Source organism: Scyliorhinus torazame, chromosome 6 (genome assembly GCF_047496885.1).
Source record: "Scyliorhinus torazame isolate Kashiwa2021f chromosome 6, sScyTor2.1, whole genome shotgun sequence".
Lineage (NCBI taxonomy): Eukaryota > Metazoa > Chordata > Chondrichthyes > Carcharhiniformes > Scyliorhinidae > Scyliorhinus > Scyliorhinus torazame.
This window is the reverse complement of record NC_092712.1, coordinates 87329074-87343988: the sequence shown is the minus strand read 5'-3', so window position 1 is coordinate 87343988 and position 14915 is coordinate 87329074. Positions and strand designations below refer to the sequence as shown.

The window sequence follows — 14915 nt, the reverse complement described above, 5'->3', positions numbered from 1 at the left end:
CAATTTCCTCCCTCACTTCCCTTAGTATTCTGGGGTAAATCCCATCCAGCCCTGGAGACTTTTCTATCTTAGTATCTTATAAAACACCCAATACCTCCTCCTTTTTGATGATAGTATGACCCAAACTATCCAGATACACTACCCAAGAATCATGTTCCACAATGTCCTTTTCATTGGCGAATACTGATGCAAAGTGCTCATTTAGTACCTCGCCCATTTCCTCTGGCTCAACACAGATTCCCTCTACTGTCCTTAAATGGTCCAATCCTTTCCCTGGCCACCCTCTTGCTTTTTACATATGAATAAAAAGCTTTGGGATTCACCTTAATCCTACTTGGCAAGGACTTTTCATGACCCCCTCCTAATTTCCCGCTTCAGTACCTTCCTACTTTCTTTATACTCAAGGGTTTTGACTGTCCTGTCCTTTTGGACCTTAAAAAAATCCTTTTTCTTTTAGACGAGGTTCACAATATTCCTCGTTATCCAAGACTCCCTAAACTTCCCATACTTATCCTTTGTTCTCTGAGGAACATGACTTTCCTGAAACCTAATCAACTGTCTCGTGAAAGACTCTTCAATTCCGGTCTATGTTATCATAATTTGCCATTCCCCAGTGTAGCACCTTAACGAGAGGGTTACCCTCACCCCTACCCTAAAACTTAAGGAATTGTGGTCAGTACTCCAAAAAACGTTTCCCTACTGAAACCTCAACCATCTGCCCAAGCTCATTCCCCAATACTGGGTCCAGTACTGCCCCTTCCCTAGTTGCACTATCTACATATTGCATCAAGAAGCCTTCGTGGATACACCTTACAAACTCTGCCCCATCCAGGCCCCTAGCACGAAGTGAGTCCCAGTCAATATCAGGGGAAAATTAAAATCCCTGACCCTTTTGCACCTATTCAAAATCTCTCTACCCATCTGCTGCTTTCGCTGGCAGTTGGGGGGCCTGTAATAAACACCCAACATTATGTTTCCCCCTTTCTGTTCCCAGTTTGCCTCATTGGATGAGCCCTCCGGGGTATCCTCCTGCAGTATGGCTATAATATTCTCCTTAACCAATAATGCTACTCCCCCACATCTTTTACTGTCCCTCTATCACTCCTGCAGCATTGATATCCTCCAATCTTCAGGTGACAATCCTGCCCTTTCTTTAACCACATTTCTGTGATAGCCACAACATCATAATTCTAAGTACTGATAGGTTCTCGAAGTTCATCTGCGTTACCTGCTATACTTCTGGTGTTGAAACAAATACACTTCAAACCACTGCGTTTGAGCAGACAGGGTGATGTTGTTCTCATTTTTGTTCTCTATTTCCCCTTCAGTTATTACACCTTCTAGGCTAACGCTCTGGTTCCCACCCCCCTGCCTTCTCGTTTAAATGCTCCCCCGAGTGACTCTAGCAAACCTGCCAGCCAAGATATTGGTGCCCCTCCAGCTGCCATACTTTTTTTTTTTTTTTAAACTTTTAAACTTTCAAAACCTGATTTTGCCCCCCCGCCCAGTTTATGACTTTTTAAATACTGAAAATTAAAACAATTTCAGTTGAACATGCGCATCCTTAAATTTACACAGAAAACGTTAACTATATTCCCATTTCTTTAGAAATTTAAACAAGAATAGAAAAATTACAATCTTGATTTTACTTTACAAACTATGACTTTAAACGATATGAAGTAACTTGTCAAACACATACAATGTCACAATATTTCTTACTAGTTGCATTGCACTATCCAAATACCCAAGTCATCTCCTTCTCTATTTTTACCAAAAGCACTTACTTCCTGGTTTCCAGAGACTCACGACACAAAGTGATCACTGTGTAGGCTTCTTCCAGTGTTGGCCATATTGACTAGCCATGTTTGATCGGTATTCCTTGCCGACAAACCTGGCCTGGCTTCCCTCTCATTGTGCAGTAGCTGCATCAACCCCAGCCACAGACTGATGACCACTTCCCGGCCAGATCTTCACCTCAGGGCTGTGCAAGCGGACCTCGTGCCAGACATTGAACAGCTGGACCACGGAGCCGCAGGTTGCATACTGCCAATCAGCGGCAGGGTATGAGTCGAGCAGCGCCTAGAGGACGAGCAGCAGAATGGAGCTCCGAGCTGAGGCCACCGCCATGATCATCACACACCGACATGGACATCCATCAGTCCCTGTCCCAGCCCGAGTGCACACTGTGACCAGCAGACCAAGCCCAGCCTTGCGCTGCCCCGTCCCCTCAAACACTGGAACCAATCGGGGACTGCCTACGGCCTACATTCTTAAAAGTCGGTTGCGGCCGTTGGGGTCTTCTTCCCGTGACCGGGAACACAACAGATTGTTGCACAACCCTTTCAACACCCAACACCCTCCTGCGGGTCACGACCCCGAGTTAGAAAAACCCTGATCTCCGTGACTGGTCGAATTTCATAGCCACTAGACTTCAAAACCCATTGATTCTGATCACTGTAGATTCGTATGGAAATTAAACCAGATTAATACAATCACAAATTGTTTTTAAATCTTAACACACTGATTTGGTTGCATCATGTTTATCTGTAAGGCTCAAAAACTACATAGTTAATTCCAATCCCACAGAAACAAGTTTTTAAACCAATCAAGTGCAATAAAACCAATTAAGTGCATTATTTTGCACGTACAATTTGCCTACTAAAATGGTCAGAAACTACAGTGAAGTCTGAATAATATGGCCATGTACAATTATCACTTTATTCAGGCTTTTATTAATCGTTAATGATCCATCCAAGAGGATTAAGTCATGGTCTAGGTCTTCCCCATCTTGTTTCACCGTTAACAGGAAGAACTTCAAAGAATGGCAGAGCTTCATGAAAGTTCACCATCTTTATATGCTGGAAGCTCAATGCAGTTAAAGCATACAAGCACAAATCGGAGCTTTAATCTTTACAGCATTAGCACGAACGATACTGCGGGGCATATTTATTTTACCTGCCAGGAAGATAACCTAATCACTTGAAACAAACATGATCAAAGTCAGAAAAATAAATTGAGACCTACATTGACAGAATCTAGTTCAACTTCGACATTCTGAAACACAAAGTTGATTTTTTTTTTTTTTTTTTTTTTAAACTGTGCATCCAGTAACCAATTTTTTCTTACTGAAATTCTCACTTCCCTAATATGTTGATGCTTGCTGGTTTTACTTGTGCCAGTAGTCCAACACCACACCTATGTGACCATTCTTCACATACAGATCGATGTCATGTGCTACAAACTAGTTAAATTTGAAGGGCAATATAGTAAAGCCCCATTTTGTTGCCACTAGAACTGTAACCACATGCATTTTCAACAAGAATGATTGAATAGTGAAAAAAGATAAATTCTGGTATTTCTCCATTCCCAATTCAGAAATAAGCCAATTTTTCAAAGTGGGCCCCAATGCCAGATGGTACATTTGGATACTCAGGAAATAAAACAAAACTTCAAAGCTGAACCAATAAATTGATTACATTATATTAATTTTAGATTACTCAAGTAACCCAAAAAGAAAAGACTGATATAATCAGGCAAGAGTCTACAAGTAGACAGGAGCTTAAACAATACAAGTGTGCTCTGCTTCCAATATTACTGCATTCTAATTAGACTTAGTCAGAGACAGATCAAAAAGTACAGATTACCTGTACCTGCAACGGGTTAAATTGATATTTCCATGTATGTCAAGTTTCAGGTGAATCATGAGGAAAGAAGCGGGTGGGAGAGGAGTTTAAAATCAGGTGCAAAATGAAATCATGGTACACATTTGGTAAAACACTTAAATATTGGTTACACATTCATAATTGCACATTGCTTAGGCTACAATATATCAATTTATTAGAATGAATGCAAAACATGCCAATTGTTTTCTCAACTTGGAAATTAGACAATGTTTTTTAAAATCTAGTTATCTGCACCCTCAAATACAGTAAAAATATTGTTTTACAGTTGTCATGGGAGTGACCCTTTAAGAAATGTTTTTGTCTTATCACATGGTTTCAGTGATGTCATTGTGTGGGTGGAGCTGGGTTGTGGCTCTGAGAGTTGGTTTTACTTTCGCTTTTGAGTTTGAACTGGTTTTGTTCTGCATGGTCTGAAAGGTTTTTTCTCTATCTGCTAAAAGCTGTTAAAAGCTGTTCCAGACTGCTTGATAACTTGGAAAGAAATAACTGTTTTCTGGAAGAAATTCAAACCTGCTGTTTTGGAAAAGAAACAGGAGCATCCATACCAGTCTCGAGTGAGATGTGCTGGGCCACACCTTCGAAAAGGGTTTTCTGGTTTATGGGATCTGGTTAGTAAATTGGAACAGCTAAAGAGGGAATTTATCATGGGTTATACATAAAGTTTGGTAGCTGTGTGGGGCATTTGTGTTGGTAGCTGATAAAAATGCTTACTGTGTGTGTTCACAAAAATGTAAACTAAATTTGTAGAATAAAAACTTTGTTTTTGATTAAAAGTGCTTACGGCCTCTATTGAATAACACCTGAAAGGCAGGCCCTTGTGCGAATTGTAACCAAAATCAATAAACGGTTGTAGGTCACGTGAACTCCACGATATACTTTGGAGTTTTCTAAACCCTGGCCCATGACACAGTCATAGATTGTCATAGCAAGTCATCGCCAAGAGGGCCACAAACAAACAAAATATCTGAATACCGTAAGAGAATACAGATATTCCATAACCCTGCAACGGTTTGTATAATTCTGTCACCTCAGACCCCATGGAGAAGCATAATTTTATGTACTCGTTTTCAAAACATGTTTGGACCAGGGCTTTGTTTTAATATGCAACTTACCAGAAGTCCATTGCTCATGAAAAATTACATGAAACCGTACTTTCAGAAAACAGAAATGTTAAAAACACAAGAAACTTGCGATTAAGTTCACTTCTGTGCTTTGTAGTTTATGATCCATCCACGATGAACCCATCAACAAAAATATGTGCATCATATCTTGCATGAAAGTTCACAATCTCAAATTTCATTGTTACCTGGGAGATATGGTTAATGGAAGACTCCATTCTCCTGAGCTGAGAGGCTTGAATATCCAACAACTGGAGCACATTGTTAGCCAAAGCATTTATCTGGTAAGCAACGCTCGCAAGGGACTGGGTGGTGTATGCTTTTGTTTCCTCAAGGGCCTTTCTCTTGTCTTGAGCCTATAAAATAAAAATACTCATGGAATTAAATTTCTATAGCAGATGATAAATTAGCACGTTGCACTATTTTTAAATCTAGAAACTTCAGCAAGTGTAGCAGTGCCAATCACTCTACAAAACTGACTGCAACTGAATCATAAGCATTTAAACATATTGATAGAAACTGCATTGCAACTAGCTGCTTGGGGAGAGGTCTGTCAAAGTAATAATAGTAAACTGCGCAAATAAATCTCATTAAGCAATTTGTGGACTTCGGGTTGAATGCAATTACTTTGAACTTGAACAATTTCTCAGGTGGACAGAAAGTGTCGAGTAGGCTGGGTTCGAGGTTATAAACAGAACAGCATTGATATAATGCATTATCCTCTGGCAACAAGCCAGTTTCGAACAGAACCAAATGAGAGAAAGTAAATCAGCATTAAGTTGTCATCACAATAGCCCATGCTGAAGCAACACAATGTACAACAATGAATTTGGAAGGAGGCAGCAAATGCATTGTACACAACAAAAGTGATAATGGTTGAGAATCTTAACTACAGCTCTTTGCAGTTAATATCCATTGTAATTAAAGTTTACACTTCTCAAAATAAAATTTGCTATTTTTGTTAAATCATGATCAAGCCAACTATGACTTGACTCTCGATGTTACTCTTAGAGCTTCTTCTGACATGAGCAAATTTGTGTATGCCTTATAGCAATTGGTGACCTGCAAGTGCAATAACATTAAAATTATCTTGTTGCATTTATTCAATGTAGACCACAATGGGTTAAATTCAGCCAGTCTGTGAAGTTGCTTCTTTAGGAACAGATGCCATACCAACAGTTTTAATCTCAAGTTCCCTAACCAGTTCAATGCCCAGCTGGAGAGCAAGTATAACTCCAGGATATTGCCCTCAAACTGTGCCAGCCAAATACACCCTGGCAAGATGCAAAGTGCTTCAGTACTATTATGAAGTAGTGGTTTAAGCAGTTGCAGTCCAACATATTAAAATGGACTAAATGTCAAATGGATTCAAAACCATGAACGGGTACACGAGTTATGTTAAGCTATAAACAAACCCACAATTCAAGAGAGTCAATTAAAATAGATGCAAACAATCTCAGAGTACACGTGACACTCTACTAAAGACTAAAAGAGTGGTATCTTAAAAGTACAGACAAACACAGAACTATGCAATGTTCTTCTTAAACTACAATGCATATCTGAGCATGCAGATACTGAATCAAGACTTAACAATTTAAGAAAAGGCACACGCATTTCAGCCATCTCATCAACCAGCTTTCAAGATAGATCTACTTGACCATGGTTTGGACCAGGTTTTAGGCAACATTTCAGTGAGCCACCCAGGGGAATAATCCAGAGGTGAACTGGTAAAACCAGGGACAAAAGAAAAGGATTAAAAAAATACAGGGAATTCCAGGGGAATGCAGCATTGGGATAGAAAATTTACCACACAGCAGTAGGTCATTTAACCCAGTGTCTGGTAAAAGATATACAGACAACCCCCACTTTCCAGTTCTTGGGGCATAGCCCTATAGATTTGTTTTTCACGTGCATACCCAATTTTGTTTTTGCCATGAAGATTTTGGCATCCCAGACTCTCAGGCAACAGGTAATGTACACCCGCCACTCTGCTTCAAATCTTTGTCCAGGTAATTGAACTCTGTCAAAGAAAATAGATTCCAAGCACTGTCTCCCTCAATTTCACACACCTCAATTAATATCTACCCTCAGCCTCCTCTTTTCCGAGGAAAATAACCCCAACTTATTCAATCTTTCCTCAGCTAAAATTCCCCACTCCTAGCAATATCTTTGTAAATCTCCTCTTTAACAGGATCAGATTCTTCCTGAAAGTGTGACTGGAACTGTGTAGTTCTAGGAGAGCATCACTGCTTATATTCTATGCCTCAGCTAATAAAGGCACATTATCTAGCTCTCCTGCTACTTACAAGGATCTGTGGATATGCATTCCAAGGTCTCACTGTTCCTCTTCCTGTTCATTTAAAGCTACAGCTGTGCCACGGCTTAAACCCAGAACCACTGATGCACTTCACTGTGCCACGGCCCTGATACTTCCTCCCATTCTGTTTATTCCTTCGCCTTGTTTACCATCCCCACGACATGGATTTCTGTTGCAATATTTTGTCCACCAAAGTTTGGCCAGTATTTACTTGAACCACCTTTGCCTCTCTTTATAAACAATCGTACACTTAGCGGTGTTAAGTCTGCAGCCAGAGGGGTTTGGAAAATGCTGACTTCTGATGAGGGGTCATCAGCGACCCGAAATGTGAATTCTTTGCCACCTAACCCACCATGTATTTGCACCACTTTATTTTCATTTCAGACTTGCTGCAGCATATTTCTTTTATTATACTATTTGTTCCTTTGCTGCTCCGAGCAGCCTCCAAACCACTTTTCCAGGGCATGGCGATTGATCCAGTTTCAAAGATTTCCTCTTGCACCATGTTGAGCCCCCTGAAAAATATCACACTCCTTGACCATTTGTCTGCATTGCTCCCCTCATGAAGACTGACGCAAAGTATCAATAAGAAATAGAGCCACGCCTTCTCCTCCACACAGGTTACATTTTAGTCTTCAATCAGCAGTCCCTGCGGTATAGGTACGCTCACAGCACTGTTGCTGCCCTGAACCGATGCAGTCCCTGTCGTGTAGGTACACCCACAGTACTGTTACGGAGGGAGCTCCAGGATTTTGACCAACTGACAGTGATCTATTTCCAAGTTAGGGCAATAGTGGCTTGACGGGAATTTCCAAGTGGTGGTGATCCTGTTATGCTTCCTTTCGTTATTGTAATCTGATCTTTTGTGGACTCAGCTCCACTTTCCTGCCCGAACACCATAATCCTTTATTGTTCAAAAAAAAAACTATCTTTACCTTGAAAGCATTTAATGAAGGAGCCTCAGCTGCTTTACTGGGCAAGGAATTCCATAGATTCACAACCCTTTGGGTGAAGAAGTTCCTCCTGAACTCAGTCCTAAATCTACTTCCCCTTATTTTGAGGCTATGCCCCCTAGTTCTGCTTTCACCCGCCAGTGGAAACAACCTGCCCGCATCTATCCTATCTATTCCCTTCATAATCTTATATGTTTCTATAAGATCCCCCCTCATCCTTCTAAATTCCAACGAGTACAGTCCCAGTCTACTCAACCTCTCCTCGTAATCAGATCCCTCAACTCTGGGATTAACCTAGTGAATCTCCCCTTACACCCTCCAGCACCAGTACAACCTTTCTCAGTTAACGAGACCAAAACTGAACACAATACTCCAGGTGTGGCCTCACTAACACCTTATACAATTGCAGCATAACCTCCCTAGTCTTAAACTCCATCCCACTAGCAATGAAGGACAAAAATCCATTTGCCTTCTTAATCACTGTTGCACCTGTAAACCAACTTTTTTTGCGACTCATGCACTAGCAAATCCAGGTCTCTCTGCACAGCAGCATGTTTTAATATTTTAGCATTGAAATAATAATCCCTTTTGCTGTTATTCCTACCAAAATGGATAACCTCACGTGTCAAAATTGTACTCCATCTGCCAGACACTAGCCCATTCACCGAAACTATCCAAATCCCTCTGCAGACTTCCAGTATCCTCTGCACTTTTTGCTTTACCACTTATCTTAGTGTCGTCTGCAAACTTGGACACATTGCCCTTGGTCCCCAGCTCCAAATCATCTATGTAAATTGTGAACAACTGTGGGCCCAACACTGATCCCTGAGGGACACCACGAGCTACTGATTGCCAGCCAGAGAAACACCTATTAATCCCCATTCTTTGCTTTCTATTAATTAACCAAACCTCCATCCATGCGACTACTTTACCCTTAACGCCATGCGTCTTTATCTTATGCAGCAAACTTTTGTGTGGCACCTTGTCAAAAGATTTCCTGAAATCCAGATATACCACATCCATTGGCTCCCCGTTGCCTACCGCACTGGTATATGCCCTCAAAAAATTCCATTAAATTAGTTAGGCACGACCTGCCCTTTATGAACCAGTGCTGCACCTGTCCAATGGGACAAATTCCACCTAGATGCCTCAGCTATTTCTTCCTTGATGATCGATTTCAGCAAATTCCTTTCTACCTTTAAGCTAACTGGCCTATAATTACCCGCTTTCTGCCTACCTCCTTTTTTAAACAGTGGCATCACATCTGTTATTGTCCAATCCACTGGGACCACCAGGCTAGTAAATTTTGGTAAATTATCACAGTGCATTTGCAATTTCCCTAGCCATCTCTCTTAGTACTCTGGAATGCATTCCACCAGGGCCAGGAGACTGGTCTACCTTTAGCCCCATTAGATTGCCCATAACTACCTCCTTAGTGATAACAATCATCTCGAGGACCTCACCTGTCATAGTCTCATTTCCATCAGTCACTGGCATATTATTTGTGTCTTCCACTGTGAAGACCGACCCAAAAAACCTGTTCAGTTCCTCAGCCATTTCCTCATCTCCCATTATCAAATTTCCCTTCTCAACCACCTTAGCCACTCTTTTTTGTTTTATATATTTGTAGAAACTTTTACTATCTATCTGTTTTTATATTCTGAGCAAGTTTACTCTCATAATCTACCTTACTCTTCTTTATAGCTTTTTTAGTAGCTTTCTGTTGCCCCCTAAAGATTTCCCAGTCCTCTAGTCTCCCACTGATCTTTGCTACTTTGTATGTTTTTTCCTTCAATTTGATAACTCTTCCTTATTTTCTTCGATATCGGAGGTCGATTTTCCCTCTTTCTACCGTCCTTCCTTTTTATTGGTATAAACCTTTGCTGAACACTGAGAAAAGTCGCTTGGAAGGTTCTCCACTGTTTCACCATAAAGTCTTTGCTCCCAGTCTATCTTAGCTAGTTCTTCTCTCATCCCATTGTAACCTCCTTTGTTTAAGCACAAAACACTAGTGCTTGATTTTACCTTCTCACCCTCCATCTGTATTTTAAATTCCATATTATGATCACCCTTCCGAGAGGATCCCTAATTACGAGATCATAATCAATCCTGTCTCATTACACAGGACCAGATCTACGATCGCTTGTTCCCTCGTAGGTTCCATTACATACTGTTCTAGGAAGCTATCGCGGATACATATAAACTCCTCCTCAAGGCTGCCCTGACCGACCTGGTTAAACCAATCGACATGTAGATTAAAATCTCCCATGATAACTGCTGTACCATTTCTACATGGATCAGTTATTTCTTTGTTTATTGCCCGCCCCAGCGTAATGTTACTATCTGGTGGTCTACAGACTACTCCTATCAGTAACTTTTTCGCCTTACTATTCCCGATTTCCACTCAAATAGATTCAACCATATCCTCCATAGCACCGATGTCATCCCTCACTACTGCCCGGATGTCATCCTTAAATAACAAAGCCTCACCACCTTCCTTACCATCCACTCTGTCCTTCCGAATAGTTTGATACCCTTGGATATTTAACTCCCAGTCGTGACCATCCTTTAACCATGTTTCAGTAATGGCCACTAAATAAATCATGGTTATTCACAATGATTTGCGCCGTCAACTCATTTACCTTTTCCAAATACTACGAGCATTCAGGTAAAGCACACTTATGTTGGCTTTTATACTTCTGTTTTGAATCGTAACAGTTCTATCAGTAACCTCTCCAAAGTTATTTTTCCTCTTAACCTTTCTCCTAATTTTCCTTATCGTTGAACCCATATCTTCATGTAATACTACCTGCTGCTTCGCTTTCCATTTATGATTTTACTCTTTTATTCCTTTTAGTATTTCTGGCCCTATTCACTGAGCTCTCCTCAGTCACTGAACCCTGTACTGTGGCCCTTTTTGATTTTTGACCATGGCTTCTCTGCCTTACACTTTCCCCCTTACTGCCTATTGTTTCTGTCCCCATTTTACTTCCCTCCGACTTCCTGCATTGGTTCCCATCCCCCTCCCACATTAGTTTAAACCCCTCCCCAACAGCACGAGCAAACACCCCCACTCGGACATTGGTTCCAGTCCTGCCCAGGTGCAGACCGTCCGGTTTGTACTGGCCCCACTTCCAGAGAGCCGGTTCCAAAGCCCCAGGAATTTGAATCCCTCCCGCTTGCACCATCTCTTGAGCCACGCATTCTTCCTGTCTATCCTGACATTCCTACTCTGACTAGCAGTGTTTGAAACACTAAAGTTTTCTTGCCATAGGCAAGGAAGGGAAAATAAGTCATCAAGTTTTCCTGTGCTTATTCACTAGCCAGTAGTCTCTGGTAGATTGAATTTATGTCAACATTGGGGACTTCCGGGTGCGGTTATGCAGAGCTAGGTCGCATATTCGGTAGCTCCCGCTTGGAACGGACTTTTGGGCTCTTTTGCAGGGCCCCCACGGCATTTGTTTGACATTTCCCGGTGTGGCAAGAGGACTGTAACACTCCCCTGACGGTGTCCCCCAGGAGTGTTGTGTCTTTTGGCTGCCAGGTCCGGCAGAAGCAGTGGAAGATTTGGCTGCAATCAGGATAAACAGGGCCCCTTCCAGCATGCAAGCGGGGGAAGGGCAAGCTTAAAGCTGCAAACTGACCCGAGGACCTTTATCAAAAGTGAATTCGAACAGCAGAGGGAACAACTGTGAAAAGATCTCACCAGGGCCACTGAAGAAGCGGGGACGAGGCTTCCGGTGGCGGCCATGGAGTAGGTGGTCACGCATTCGGCAGCTCCCGTCTGGAACGGACACTTAGACCTTTTTCAGGAGTTTCCACGGACATTTTGGGGCAGATTGGTGAAGCGAACACTGCCAAAAGGATTCCCTCTCGAGACTTTTGGGCTCTTTTCAGGGCCCCCAAGGGCACTTTTTCGACGTTTCCCGGTGTGGGAAGGAGTTAATAATAGTTCCCCGTCAGTATATGGCTTTAACTAGGAGCGGGGTGACAAAAAAGGTGGTGGTGGACCAGAAGAAGGGAGGGAAGAAGGACAAAATGGCAGCGGGTGGAGATCAGGCAGCGTGGAGGCAGTGGGCGGAGGAGCAACAGGAGGGTATCCAGCGCTGCCTGAGAGAGATTAAAAAGGACCTGCTAGAGCCGATGAAGGCTTCTATTGATAAGCTGCTGGAGACACAGACGGCCCAGAGGGTGGCGATCCGAGAGGCTCAACAAAAGATTTCTGGCAATGAGGACGAGATCTTAGCCCTGGTGGTAAAGGTGGAGGCGCACGAGGCGTTCCACAACAAATGGCAGGAGCGGTTCGAGGAGATGGAGAATCGGTCGAGGCGGAAGAATCTGCGGATTCTGGGCCTCCCGGAGGGGCTGGAGGAGCCGGACGTGGGGGCCTATGTGGTCACCATGTTAAACTCCCTGATGGGAGCGAGGTCCTTCCAGGGGCCCCTGGAGCTGGAAGGGGCCCATAGCGCGTTGGCGAGGAGGCCCAAGGCTAACGAGCCTCCGCGGGCGGTGCTGGTGCGGTTCGTCAATCGGGAGTGTGTGCTCAGGTGGGCCAAGAAGGAGAGGAGCAGCAGGTGGGAGAACGCGGAGGTTCAGATATATCAGGACTGGAGTGCGGAGGTGGCGAAGAGGGGGGCCGGGTACAATCGAGCGAAGGCGGTGCTGCACAGGAAGGGGGTGAAGTTTGGCATGTTGCAGCCGGCGTTACCTACAAGGACCGGCACCATTATTTTGAGTCTCCGGAGGAGGCGTGGGCCTTTGTTCAGGCCGAGAAGCTGGTCACAGACGGAGGGTCGGGATGGGCGATTGGGGGCTGCGGTGGATATGTTATGCCTATTTTTGGTTCGGGGGGGGGGGGGCCTTTGCATTGTTTTGGGTTTCTTTTTCTCTGTGTTTTTCTCTTTCGGGTTGAGGAGGGTGGATGGGGCGGGGCCTGGTAGGTGGAGAGCGCGGGATTTTTTTCCCGCGCCGAAGACTGGGGGAGGCGGGACCGGGGCGGGGAAGCGAGCATTGTTTCCCGCGCTTAGAACGGAGGGGGAGAGCCTGTGAATGGGGAGCAGGAGGGGAGGGTGTGCCACACAATGGGAGGAGTCGAAGGGGAGGCAGGAGTGGCCGGGGTCAGCAGGAGTCAGCTGACTTGCGGGAGTAAACCAGCTAGGATGGGTCCTAGCCCGGGGGAGGAATCGAGTTGCTGCTGCTAAGATCAAGGAGGAGCTGGAGCGAGTGGGGTAGGTCAAGACGGGGGTATGCCGCTGTGGGGAACGGGCCAGGTGTGGGGTGCGGGCGCGTGGCTGGCCGAGGAGGGGTCATGGCTAGTCGGCGGGGGAGGGGGGCGGGTAGCCCCCTAATCCGGCTGATAACCTGGAATGTAAGGGGACTGAATGGGCCGGTTAAGCGGGCCCGCGTGTTCGCGCACCTGAAGGTGCTCAAGGCGGATGTGGTTATGCTCCAGGAGACACACCTGAAGGTGGCAGACCAGGTAAGACTGAGGAAAGGGTGGGTAGGTCAGGTGTTTCATTCGGGGCTAGATGCCAAAAATCGAGGGGTGGCGATCTTGGTGGGAAAGGTGTTATTCGAGGCGTCGAGCATTGTGGCAGATAATGGCGGTAGGTACACAATGGTAAGTGGCAAGTTGCAGAGAGAGAGGGTGGTACTGGTCAATGTGTATGCTCCGAACTGGGACGATGCAGGTTTTATACGGCGTATGTTGGGTCGGATCCCAGACTTGGAAGTGGGGGGCCTGATAATGGGGGGAGACTTTAACACGGTGTTGGATCCTGCACTGGATCGCTCCAGGTCTAGGACGGGTAGGAAGCCGGCAGCGGCTAGAGTGTTGAGGGGATTTATGGACCAAATGGGAGGGGTGGACCCTTGGAGATTTGCAAAGCCGGGGGCTAGGGAATTTTCATTCTTCTCACATGTCCAGAAGGCTTATTCTCGAATCGACTTTTTCATTTTGAGTAGGGCACTGATAGCGAGAGTAGAGGATACAGAGTATTCGGCAATAGCCATTTCGGACCACGCCCCGCATTGGGTGGACTTGGAGACGGGGGAGGAGAGGGACCAGCGCCCGCTGTGGCGCTTGGAGGTGGGGCTGTTGGCGGACGAGGAGGTGAGCGAGCAGGTCCGAGGAAGTATAGCGAGGTACTTGGAGTAGAACGACAACGGGGAGATACGAGTGGGGATGGTATGCGAGGCACTGAAGGCGGTGGTGAGGGTAGAGCTGATCTCCATCAGGGCCCACAAGGAGCAGAGGGAGCGGGCGGAGAGGGAGAGGCTGGTGGGGGAGATGGTGAGGGTAGACAGGAGGTATGCGGAAGAACCCGAGGAAGGATTGTTGAGGAAGAGGCGCAGCCTCCAGGCCGAATTCGACCTGGTGACCACCAGGAAGGCAGAGGTGCAGTGGAGGAAGGCCCAGGGGGCGGTCTAGGAGTATGGAGAAGGGGCGGGCCGGATGCTGGCGCATCATCTTCGGAGGTGTGACGCAGCTAGGGAGATCGGGGGAGTTAAGGACAGGGGAGGGAGCGTGGTGCGGAGTGAGGTCTTCAGGGACTTCTACGAGGAATTGTACCGATCCGAGCCCCCACGGGAGGGAGGGAGGGATGGGCCGTTTCCTGGACCAATTGAGGTTTCCAAAGGTGGAAGAGGGACTGGTGGCGGGACTGGGGGCCCCGATTGGGCTGGAGGAGCTGATCAAAGGGATAGGAAGCATGCAGGCAGGGAAGGCACCGGGGCCGGGCGGTTTCCCGGTCGAGTTCTATAAAAAATATATGGACCTGTTGGGCCCGCTGTTAGTTAGGACCTTTAATGAGGCAAGGGAGGGGGGGAGGGGGCTTTACCCCCG

The 14915-nt window shown here is 45.3% G+C and overlaps 1 protein-coding gene across 9 annotated transcripts in view; it reads right to left on the bottom strand.

Moving 5' to 3' along the window:
* abi1a (abl-interactor 1a) overlaps window positions 1–14915 on the bottom strand; it is a 153105-nt gene that overhangs the window by 112128 nt on the left and 26062 nt on the right. For all 9 annotated transcript variants that reach the window (XM_072508432.1, XM_072508435.1, XM_072508440.1 and 6 more), the window contains one exon: window positions 4990–5157. In XM_072508432.1, the coding sequence (XP_072364533.1) occupies window positions 4990–5157 (168 nt within the window). The remainder of the gene's footprint in view (window positions 1–4989; window positions 5158–14915) is intronic.